The following is a 13,066-nucleotide window of genomic DNA, read 5'->3' on the forward strand; positions in this document are numbered from 1 at the left end:
CTATACATACACAGTATTTGAGTCTTCAAGACGATACAAAAAAGTTATCTTAAGATCGCCACCTAATTCTCTCAACTCACGTGAACGTATAAAACCGTAGTAACGAAACTTGCCACGCACCTGACCTGTTTTTACAAAATATTTGGACTCTTTGAAAAGCCTTACGTTGTAATATCCGGGTGTAGACCCCAAATCAGTTACGTATTCAACCCCAATTTATGGAGGAAATGGATATTAATATTGTTACACAATATCATGTGAAATACCGGGTTGAAGTGGGGAAGATTTTTTTTGGGGTGACAATCAAGCCCTCGGATTTATGAATACGTAAAGCCTGCTATTGTAAATGCATTTGTATCGGAAAATTTACGAAATGCCTGAACAAAGTGATGGCAAGTGAAGAAAATTACAACAAAAGTTCATCTTTACATGTTAACTTTTGCAACAAATACAAATGCATTAAGACGTCTATTAGTGATTTTTCAGAGGCCCCCTTTAGGTTGTATTTTTATGAAAATCGTTACAGCCTAACATATCCTTGAAACACGCCACGAACCTACTTTTACCCAATAAATGTAATGTCAAAGGCGACTTGAAAAACTTTGACTCTAGGTAGCCCACTAACGATTCCAGTAACAAGTTAGCTTAATAAAAGTTATCAGTTTACAAAAATTAGAAAAGAAAAGCATCTTCTTAAACATTTTGTTATATCATTCACCAGATTTCAACATTAATCTAAGAAATTAATGGCGTACTTAATTAATTAGATTTGCACAGATTCACTCGTTATAAACACAACATTTTCTTTTAAACTCAATTATCCGATGTCCCGTCACTGTTTGACACTTGCTGACAATTTCACGTACAATATAAACTCGGGGAGGAAATTGAAATTTCAATAAACTTCACCGTTGGTAAATATGCTTCTAAATATTGTAAAACGTCAGTTTAATATTGGTTACTAGATATGAGAGGGTACAAGATTGTGGTGCATTTTTATACCTACCAGAATCCTGTTACAATTTGATGCATTTTTTATTATTATTTAGTCTGTTTCTGTGTCCCACTGCTGAGCAAAGGCCTCCCTTGGATGATACCTTTTCTAGATGACTAGATGCTAAATTTCTTTCTAAAATAATAAAAACGAGGATACTTTGGGAGGTATAAAATGAATAATACATTTTAGAAATTGTTACCATTGCAGCTTTGGGCGAAATATGGCAAAGTGCAACAAAATATTGTTTGTATTTAAATCGTAAACCAAAAAAGACATTTGTAACATAGGAATGTTTTATGACATCAGATACTACTAAATGCAGTAAGCTTCAAAGAAAATGCCTAAGTTATTTAACAAGTACCAAATTATTTGAAGTAAACCATAAATGTCACAACAATCTTCTTAAATTTTAACAACTTTCAATGATATCCTGTTCACTGATTGGGGAATAACCGGAAACTTAATTACTCGGAAATATACAGGGTGTACAAAAACGATGAACTAAATTAAATTAATTAAGTTGGGAAACGGTTTTAATTAATTAATACCTTTTCTTGTGAAACTGGACCTTCGATGTACCACTTTGGGTTACAGGGTTTACTCGGGTTTTAGGGGTTAGTTGTACCATGTATTGTTTGAAGATAATTATTGAATGTGTAATTTTATGCCTTGTTTTCCCATGGGAGAGTACCGAAAGCCGTAATTATTTTATGTGGTATACCAGATAATTGAAATTTAGTAAGCGTATGTTTGTACAACGGTTAGCTCTTTTAGAGGTAAAAAATATGATTTTTAAAAAGTATTTCCGGACTGTAAACATTTATCTAATTTAGAGAACTTTTGTAAAACGGGCACAAGGTAATATTAAGAAAATTACATATTTGTCGGTCACGTGGAAACTGAACTCACGACGCGCGGTGAAAGTGATGATATAAGCGACTTAACCATTTTGCCCACGATGCAGATAGCTCGACTGGGCCTGTAGCGCGACTTTAACAATCGGTACGAGATTTTGACATTTATAATGTACTGCAAAAAAGGTTCCCACGGCGTCCGCTAGAGGTGCAGTTCAAATTGTCAAAGAAAATTTTCGTTATCGATAGTCGATAGCGATGGAGAATCGAGCTAGGTCTTGGGTTCATGACCTCACTGAAGTAACCGGGCAATTTTGTAACGTATTATTATGAAAAACAGTCAAAATTTTAAATTAAAGTACTATGCTGCTTTGTGGCATTAAACTCTGACATACCAAAATTAACGAACTACGCCCACGAGAGCCCACGTCTCAACATGAAAGGTGTTCCCTCTCCAAATCCTTATTAATTTGTAACTCTACGCGGACGTTAATCAAGATGCTGTCTTACTATAGATAAGATGAGTTTATTGTTGCTATGTTCTAGAAGATTACTATAATGAACATAGTGTATGCAAATTCCTTTGAGCATTATTTTTTTTTGAATTTTTTAAGAACTGCTTTGCATTAAAAGAAAGTTCGTCTTAAGATTTTTCAAATATACTAATATTTGAAAAATCGTAAGACGAACTTTCTTCAACAGTGGCAAATCCTCTTTGATAATAAAAATATAAATCGGAAGATAATTATGAGCTTCGAGCCCGCTGTTACACGCACAAATAACACGTTCCGAAAGAATATGAGCTAGTTAGCTTCTAAAAAAAAATCCGGTTGAGCACCGTATCTTTGACACCCTGCGACAAATGTAGATGTAGTGATCTCTGCGCCACTGCCACTGTTATCATCAAATTAAGGTCAACATCCAGGTTCATGTTACGCCATTCCCGAAAAAACCGTTTTCTTTATTTTCCCTAAAACAAATCTAATTTCAATTTATTTTCCCAGAAACCGTGCAAAATTATTTAATTAATCAATTATATTTTTTTGTTCAGCCGCCCACAGTGTTTCACAAATTGTTAAGCATTAATTAAGGGTGGCAATAAATAAAGAAGTACAGTCGGGAACAAAGGTCGCAAGTTATTTATTCATTTATCGTATGGTTAAAGGTCAACCTAGTGTCAAAGTTGTTCGAGTCAACGAATCGCCTTTAACATTTATTTTATACTAGCTGACCCGCGCAGCTTCGCTTGCGTCACAAAGAATGGGTCATATTTTACCCCGTTTTTGTAACATTTATTGCTGGTACTCTGCTCCTGTTGGTCGTAGCGTGATGTTATACAGCCTATAGCCTTCCTCACAGTAACAACAGACTAACACACAACAGTAAAAAAATATTTCAATTCGCACCAGTGGTTCCTGAGATTAGCGCGTTCAAACAAACAAACAAATCTCATGGGTTATCGTCTGACGTTTTTAGCCTGGATATCCGGGAACGACTTTTAACTTGGACTTCAAAGCGCGGAGATGACCAATTTATATAGGCCATCCATCTACGAATGCTTCTTCCAAAAGTTCCTAACCCCACTAATCGTTTGCCAACTGGTGAGCAAAACTTTGAGGGCTTCAATAAAATATGTTTTTACGATAGGTGATTTGTTTCAAGACAAAATATTTTGAGCATCAAAACTTGTGTACCCCACTGTACGCGTCACGTTGCTTTGAATAAAAATGTGCGGGACAATAGGTTTCGAATGACGTCATTTAGAAAGTACTTTTTTTTCTTAGCTTAGGGAATAGGATCTTGAAATATTCCTTGAATTTTAAAGTAGGATGTACGCGCGATTTTGCCTGCGTGAAATTTGTATTGACAAAAAAATATTTGCAAAGGCTTGTACTGTTAAAAATCAGTCTTAATGCTCATTTTCCACATTTATGTAATAACTAACGGTTTTGGCATTGCGTTGATAATTGAATTACTCTGCTTGGATTAGTCAGTCAGCTTTTATTTTACTAATTGTTATCTGGTCAAATTATTGCATTCACCATTGCGCCCTTCCTACTAAATACCTTTTTGTACATATTACAAAAAATCTGAAATTTCCGTGCATCGTCGACAGCAGCACTCTATGTAGACAAGCTCACATTTTGTTCTGACCACGGTATTTCCAATTCCTTTATTGTTACATGCATACACTACATGGAAAAACAGTAGCTACGATGCTTTGCCCCAGACGCTGATCAATATCCTGGACCCTAGTATTTTCAGTTTAGGTGTAGAGAGCCCTAATTTCTTTTCTGCTTCGAGCCCCACAGACTATCCAAGTAGTATTACGAAAAAATATATTTTATGAAGATATGAGCTTCCTAGTCACCCACTCGCCCTAGAGTTGACATTTATTCGAGCTTATGTTTGTATTAATAAATCCGTGTATTGTTATTTCATTAATATTATAGGTATTCGTATATATCCTACATAATACGAAAGCTCCGTGGGCGGGTAATCTCTGGATGAAACCTGATTTGGTTTCAATTTCCGGATTGGCTAGTTATCCTCTTGTAACGAAATAAGCATTTAATATTCATTAATATTCCTTATTAATCTACCACGTAAAACCTAACCAATTTTGTTTTATTTAAAGAACTAAAAAGGGGGGAAGAATTACACCTCAATCTGAAGTAACATATTGTTATGAAAGCATAATATGTGATTTAGAAACCAGCTACAGGCGTGATAAATAAATAATTTTGAAAATATCGCTAGGATTTCATAAAAATCACAGCAGCCGTAGCCTAATTCTGTAAAGTCTGCACTATCGAGTATCGTATCATTTTAAATGTACTGCCAAAATAGTTCTTACGGGCCCAAGTGCTAAACAGATTTTCGTGTAAAATTTCTAGATAGCTAGCCTGTTATCGGTAGTGAATAGTAATAGAGAATCAAGCTACCGTTCTCCTGTTACAGCGTTACAGACAGAAAGAGTTATATTCGCATTCATAGTAACAGCAGAGGTGTAAAGTTTGAACCATTTCTCATACTTTTACATTAAGTAAAACTTAACTTATTTCATACATAGTTTAAACTTGTCTAGCAAATTACTTTCACTAAGTTTCCCAACGAATGAGGTTCCTCACATAGTAAGAGTTGAAAACTAAATAATATGTACTGAGTTAATTTATTCATTTATTCTTGCCAGTTTGTTAGCAAGTTTTATTCAGAAATATTACAAAGTTGAGTAAGATTGCGCTCGTGTACTATTAAGTTGTTTAACTTTACAGATACAAGTTGTTGCTTTGAGAAACTTAAGTTTGTAATGTTGTGCATTTGAGGAGGAGAGATTGCTTGCTAAAATCGACAATCAAGTACCTACTTTTAATAGTTACATAACTATTAAGACGTATTGTACGGAAACTTAACTAATCCTGCGGAAGTTTTGATCAATGCTCTATACTTGCTTTAAATTATATTCTTTTGAGTTGTAGCGCTCAATGTGAAAACAGCACAATAATATTGGCATACAATTTATCTGATAGGATATATCTGTTATCAAAAACCATCGATAATTTCATTGTTTATCTATACTAATATAATAAAGCTGAAGAGTTTGTTTGTTTGTTTGTTTGAACGCGCTAATCTCAGGAATTACTGGTTCGATTTGAAAAATTCTTTCAGTGTTAGATAGCCCATTTATCGAGGAAGGTTTTAGGCTATGTAACATCACGCTACGGTCATAAGGAGCGGAGTAGCAACGAAAAATGTTACAAAAACGGGGAAAATTTTGACCCATTCTCTTAGGTGACGCAAGCGAAGTTGCACGGGTCAGCTAGTGTTTTATATGCATTTAATTGTCAACAAATCAAAAATTGTCTTGTACCAAATGGTGGATGGTAACAACCATATACAATAATAAATAAGCTACAAACATCGTATACAATTACGGTTACCTAGAAATTGGTTTCAGCTATAACAGACTATTTCTCATTTTAGGTCCAATATTTCTTTTTTGTCATCTATCGGAAATAAGTCCAAAATACCTATTTTCTATATTGGCTACGATTCCTGATATAAACACTAAGGAAATTGGACTTGATACCACTTTTAGGCCAGCAGGTTTCTAGGTAGACACCTTCCGTTGTGAGGTGAATGGAGCATTCTTATTGATACCGTGCCAAATACAGCTAGTTTTATGCTTAGTCACTTGGCAATTGCTTTGAATTTCTATGCGGTAAAGGTACGGAGACTACAATTATAATAGTGTATTTAACAAATAACAGGCAGTCCTTCTTTTTCAAGTTCGAAGGTAAATTTCTTTTGTGTCACCTGAATACAAAATATGACCTTATAATAGTAAGATACGTAAATAATATCCTATTATATACCAAACATGCAACGATAAAGTTTAAAAGTTACTAGATACAGGCCTACAATTACAAAGATTTATAATAATCATCTTTTTCCTCTTGTTACAGTACACCTTCAATTCGAAGAGTTGACGCTCCGAGACTACGTCCTGCACTCCATAGTAGACAACTTCATCAGAGGAAACTTCACACCAACAACGTTTACTGAAAGACCTTGCAGAGACGAGACCCTGCCCTACTTCCTCCCAAAGCACACCAGGGCTGAGCGCTCCAAACACATGAAGAAGTCCAAAAGATACGGAGAGAAAAGACCATATGAGGGTTTAGAAGTAGATGGGTACTACTTCAGACCAAAGTACCGTAGTTTTAGAGACGAGAGGTCTGTGTATCGAAGGTTTGCGAAGAGTCTGCGCATGAGGAGGAGGTTCTTGCCGGCCAGGGTCGTGAGTGGTCCGCTGATGAGCAGGACTGCGGTGCTGCTGCAGTGGGCACTCAATGATGGTGTGCATTTAGATAGTGAGGCGACTAGTGTTGTTTTTAGGTAAGTCTTTTATTTATATGTTAGTTATAAAAACGTCACCTCTTGAATGTATATGTGAAATTCTAATTCAAAGTATTTTAAGAGCTGTCCGTACCAATGTTGGCCAGAGTAAAACTCTACAGATAACCCAATTATTGGGCAAAAATTTATAATTTGAAATGCGAAATGTCGAGACCGAGACATTTTATTGGACTAATTAGGTATGTTAACAAAATATTACTAAAATTATGCCCCTGAATAAAAGACTTAATATAACCAACAAATTCAACAAAAATGTCACAATATACCGTTATCTACAATCTCGGCTACAGTCCATTACAACGTCTAGCCAACCCGAACGCTACGTCACTATTTTCTATCCATATTTCTACTCCCTTGCCCATAATTCTTATCCCAACATAAAAATAACTTCATAAACGAAGAAATTCCACATTTTCTGACGCCTACAGAATATTACGACGCTGGATACATAGCCCTAACCGTTTCATATAAACAGTGTATTTTTCTTGGTACTTAATACGGACCCTCGTGAGATAAGGCTGACCACAGGCGTATCGGACCCTAAGCCAAGGGTCTGGGGGCATATCATCATAATTTACTCGGATTCATCGCCTTTTATGGTGGTCTGTAGAGACTTTTGTGTGTTATATTTGTGTCTGTGACCGGTCTACGCTGGAAAAATGTCTATGTCTGTAACTTTAATATATTTCGATGATTTTGGTTATTGCAGCTTTGGTTATTCAAGTTTTTCATAGATTTCACATTGCAACTTTGAATTTTTTGTGCCAGTAGTCACTTTAACAAATATTTACAAAAAGGTAGTTGAAATGGTATCATTTAATTAAGTTTATGTTTCTGAAAACTAAGCATTCCTGTAGTTTTGCTTTCATTTGTCATTATGGTTGTGTTTGAACACATTAAGGAATATAAATACATAGATGCCTAATCATTAGAAAAATAATAAAACTACAAATTTAGTTTGAAAATAAAAGCGGTTTCTCAAGAGATTATAGAGTTCAATAAGTTATAAAACCAAAAGGTTTTGATTTTATTTTGAGTATATTTCGCGTGTGATGTTTACAGACGGTTCTATGAAATTGTGTCCTAAACTAACAACTTACTGGTCAATCAGTTTAGACAATACAACATAATATTTACCTATTTTCTACTTTGTATTTATAACTTTATTTTGGAGATTTGCGACCCTAGATTACCAACTATATTCGAATGATAAAAGTACAACTAATGCTAGCTTTGCTTTGCTATTCTGTGTGGTATGAACGACATTTAGCAAAAAAATATGTTCAATATGTTATAAGTACCGTAAGATCATAATCATTTCGCCTTAGCAAAGATTATCTCGACGCTAAACAACTAGTTCTTTAAAATAACGTATGCACTTTAGACTTAGAATTCATTATTATACATGAAACATAATTACTGGATGATAATGATATTATTAATAATATTAATAAGTAGGACATAGAACTTTATATTCTAAACTAAATCATAAAATCGTCCAAAATAATTTCAAATTCCCATATAATTAACATAGATATCAAAACTCCAGATCTAGCAAAACCAGCTATCTCAAACATTAACTTCAGAATAACCCTCTGAAAAACAAAACAAAGAACATAACCATTCAAAAATAAACCGTATCTCCCCACAATAAAAGCAATTTTGGCAAAGCAACAAAATGTTAGTATATTTTAAACGCCGTATTCGAACATAATGCGGAGTTTTAAAACATTTTATTTGAATTGTGGCCGCGAACGGTCTCAAGCCCTTTGTGGCATTACATTCATTGTGCCAGTGCTTGTACGACGACGAAAAAAATATACACCGAACATTTTTCCCGCGCAGTGTCTTTCTGTGCTTTTTTGGGAAAATTTTAGACGTATTTTAGTGAAATACATATGAAATATGCAGTTTATTTCAAAATATTTAGCTTTTTGAACTTGCGAGAATTAATTGCAGAATTTCATAGTTAAGTAAGCTTTTTTTCATAAAGTAACAAAAAACGTCGTAAATAAATAATAAGGATACATGAGCATTAAGTTGAAATATGAATCGTGATATTGAATTTTAGTACAAATTTAAAATAAAATCTTGTTGGCATAGCTTAGCTTTTAAAGCTACTTTTAAATTCCTAAATATAATTATTAAGTCAAGTAACAAACACATTACCGAACATTAACTTCACGTTGTTCAAAATTTCACAAATAGCTAACTTAATTACATCTTTATAAAATATTCAGTATTCAGTACATTTACATGTAAAATATCACATAATTGAGACTCCATTAACAAAAACACATTAGTCTCGGTATACAAACCTTTCCAACAAAACCTTATTTTATAAATGTACTAGCTCCTGCCCGCGACTTCGTCTGCGTGAATAGATTTCCCGTAGTAATTTCTGTCCAATTAGTCGAAAATCTAAGGTTTATACCAGTTTTATTTTATAAAGATAATGATAGTTAATTTTATAAAAGTATGTATTTAAAATCATATAATGTGTTTATCAGTCATTTGGTTACTATAGTACAAGCTTTGCTTAGTTTGCCTGTGTGTGAGTTGTTAAAATAATAAAATCATGCCTTCTTCCATAAGAGTGGTAAGGAACCAGAGAACGCAAACCTCCCTTGCTTCATTCACATCCATACATGTTGCCAAACAGATCCGCAGGTAACGAGTATTACGCACCTGACCTTTTTGCAACACATCATAAAAAAAAATATTTTCCAAGCAAGTCATAAGCTTTGGTGAATCGGCTCCTTAAATTAAATAAACAATACCGATATCGTGTAGGTTATGATGTAAGACCAAGAAGTATTTGAAATAGCTCCGGTACAGTTAAAAAACTAAACGTTAATGTTGATAATTGTGCACTAAAACAGTATTTTTAGAGATAGTCACATAGTACAAGTTATACATTCAGACCATTAAAAAATTTCCCGAATTCCGGCCAGAATTTTCCCAGAAAAAGACATTTACTGTAATAAGATTTTGTGTGTCCTTCCTGGTAGAACTGTCGCATCAGTAGTATACCTTCACTACGGATAAAAATGTAGACCCACAAGACATATTAAGTCTATTTAATTATGACAACCTGAAAATACTGCCTCTGTGATCTAGCCGGTAGTGGAGACGAGCACTAATTACGAGGTCTCAGGCTCAATTAATAATAATAATAATCCTAATTCAGGTAAAGTGTAAGTGGCATTTTCTCATTTCTGTCACAATATCTTTAAAAGATGAATGTAGCTCGATAATGTGTCCGGTGCATGGCAGTAGACTCATCTCCATTACATGACAAAAACAAGCATCATATCTGCACGTTAAAAAGGCGCAAATAAAATTTTAAAATCTTCGGTAACATATGCACCCTTTAATTCGGCATTAATTTAAATGCAGCACTCATAAATCCTCTCATTTAATATATGTCATAACCCTGTGCTTTTGCAGTCCGTCTGTTATTTCCCCTGTGTCAACAGCACCGTTTACGATCGCGGGGAATATCGTAAAATTCTTAACCAACTTTGTATGTTGATGGAAGCTGGTAGACGTATGGAGCAGTTTATAATATTATGCGTGAGAAGAAAAGATGTATTTAAGTTTTGGTAATATTTTGCTATGGAAGAAAATGTGTGTGCCTTGGTTAAAAATATTTTTTATGGGACTGTTTTGTACGGTGGAAAATAAGCTGCCTGTATGTTATGACTGTAAGAAACAAAAACATAGCAAACTTTTTTGCAGTATACATTATATTGTATTTATAGTCCATTGAAATGTTACAAGAATTTTACATTTCTTAGAGGACGCAATTTTATTATTGGAACATGTAGGGGGGGTCAAAAGAAGCTTAACTTGAAGTTTGTGGGGTCGCCACTCTTGTCCCCCGGCCGCCATCTTGGAAAAGGGGGTGGAAACACTTTTTTCATTATATCTCGGAAACTATGCGTCTTACAATGAAACTGTTAAAGCATAATTTGTAGCAAATTATTTTGCCTACAAATATGTTCTGCAACTCTTTGCCCTTAATTAACAATTAAAGAAGTTATAAGCAAAAAGGTGCAATTTTTTTAATAAAAATTTTCGTTATTGCTCTATAACTTTTTTTTATAACAGCCGCGCGGATCGATCTCTTAGGTTAAGCTACGCTTGCCGAGGTTGTTCTGTGGATGGGTGACCATCTTACACATATCGAGTTCCTCCGTGTTTCGAAAGGCACGTTAAATTGTGGGTCGCGGCTGTCATTTTCGAAGATCTTTGACAGTCAGTTAACAGTAGTCAGAAGCTTGAAAGTCTGCCAACCAGTTTTAACGCAGGGTATCGTTTTATATCCCAGGTAACTGGGTTGTGGAGGTCAGATAGGCAGTCGTTCTATGTAAAACACTGGTATTCAGCTGCATCTGGTGAGACTGGAAGCCGACTCAAACATAGTTTAGAAAAAAGGCTTAGCTGATATGTAAATATACAAAAAAAATAACTCAGACCAATCTTGTAGAGTATTTTTCGAGGAAATTTTTTCCCTATAATTTTTTCAATTTCTTTAATTAGAAACTCAGTAACAGCGCTCCGAAGTAGACCGGATTCAGAAAGAAAATTTTGTAAAGAAATATTTCACTTCTTTGCTTATAACTTCTTTATTTGTTAATTTAGGGCAAAAAGTCATAAACATATTTGTAGGCAAAATAATTTGCTACAAATTATGCTTTTACAGTTTCATTGTAAGACGCATAGTTTCCGAGATATAGTGAAAAAAGTGTTTCCACCCCCTTTTCCAAGATGGCGGCCGGGGGACAACAGTGGCAACCCCACAAACTTCAAGTTAAGCTTCTATTGACCCCCTCTACATGTTCCAAAAATAAAATTGCGTCCTCTAAGAAATGCAATATTCGGCCCTCAAATTGTAACATTTCAATGGACTATTAAGGTCTCGCGTTATAAAGAGATTTTATATCTATGTTCGGTGCAATAGGACCGAACACCTTACTTAGCAATGAGCGCGTCACGCGTCTACCTAATCAGGTCAAATACTTGTCGAACATCTGTTAGACTAAGTCAGTGCACTTTGTGTGACCGCGAGATTCGGGTGCATTCAGTAACATCGTAACAGTTGATTTAACATATTTTTGTAACATTTTAACATTTAAGAAGTTTTTGTAGAACATTTATTAAACATTCATTTAGTGTAACATTTCTCTTATTTAACAAACATCGCAAACCTCGCAATACACGGCACAATCTATACGAATAACGCAAAAACACACAATTCCAAAACCTATTGATTTGCAACTCAAACTCAACTCTCTCATTTTGCAAACGTCCCTTTTTGATACGCAGAAGTGCTAACAATATAAGTGATAGTCCATTATTTTCACCTTATCCACATTAAGAAGGGTCGGTACAACATATTTAAAAAACTACGTCATTGAAATAATTTAAAAAACATTTTCCAACTGTCATTTATATAACAATACTAGCTGACACGGCAAACGTTGCTTTGCCATATAAAAAAAAATGTGTCACTTAGGTGTATGAAAAATAGATGTTGGCTGATTCTCAGACCTACTCGTTATGCTCACAAATTTTCATGAGAATTGGTGAAGCCGTTTCGGAGGAGTATGGCAACGAAAACTGTGACGCGAGAATTTTATATATTGGATCTTCCTAAAGTTTCTTACCAATAACCAATCCATAAAATAACCCTTCCACTAAATATATACATTTTCCCTCCCGTCCATAGAGCCATATATTTACGAGCATTCAGAATTGATGCATGAATCCCACATCAATAACCTTTAGCTTTAAGTTGCGTGTTTTTTCACACAAAATCAACTTTATGAGACGATCATAAAATGAAGCAATCTGCCTTCTGAGGGGTGTATCTTATGTATGTATATAGTTTCTTCTACATTATTTGTGTCGGTATTTTCAACTATTGATTTATGTTTTCATGCATAAATTGTGCAACAATAGGTACATGATTTTTGATGAAGACAGTATGTGGCATTAATGAATATTTACTGAAGCCTTTTATTTACCTTTAAATTAAACTAGATATAGATTTGACTTCGACCATGCCTCTTATGTATAGCATGGCAATAGGCCTGTTCACTAGTAAATAAAAATTATGGACTCGGAAAAGTGTACTTATTTCTGCACAACTCTGCTTACGCCTATGCGTATCCCATCCCATCATGGGGATAGGGCTATAGAATTAAGTTAAGAATATCATAAAAATAAAAATATATATATTCGTAATAAGATAAGTACATGAAAGGCACCTATTAAAAATAAATGTTTA

At 34.5% G+C, this 13,066-nt stretch overlaps 1 protein-coding gene across 7 annotated transcripts in view; it reads left to right on the plus strand.

Annotated features, from left to right (window-relative positions):
• The window catches only part of LOC142978322 (uncharacterized), a 273,041-nt gene that overhangs the window by 118,477 nt on the left and 141,498 nt on the right, over positions 1 to 13,066 (plus strand). For all 7 annotated transcript variants that reach the window (XM_076122707.1, XM_076122709.1, XM_076122708.1 and 4 more), the window contains exon 3: positions 6,318 to 6,750. In XM_076122707.1, coding sequence (XP_075978822.1) covers positions 6,318 to 6,750 — 433 coding nt within the window. The remainder of the gene's footprint in view (positions 1 to 6,317; positions 6,751 to 13,066) is intronic.

The sequence above is a fragment of the Anticarsia gemmatalis genome, chromosome 14 (genome assembly GCF_050436995.1).
Source record: "Anticarsia gemmatalis isolate Benzon Research Colony breed Stoneville strain chromosome 14, ilAntGemm2 primary, whole genome shotgun sequence".
Taxonomy (NCBI): domain Eukaryota; kingdom Metazoa; phylum Arthropoda; class Insecta; order Lepidoptera; family Erebidae; genus Anticarsia; species Anticarsia gemmatalis.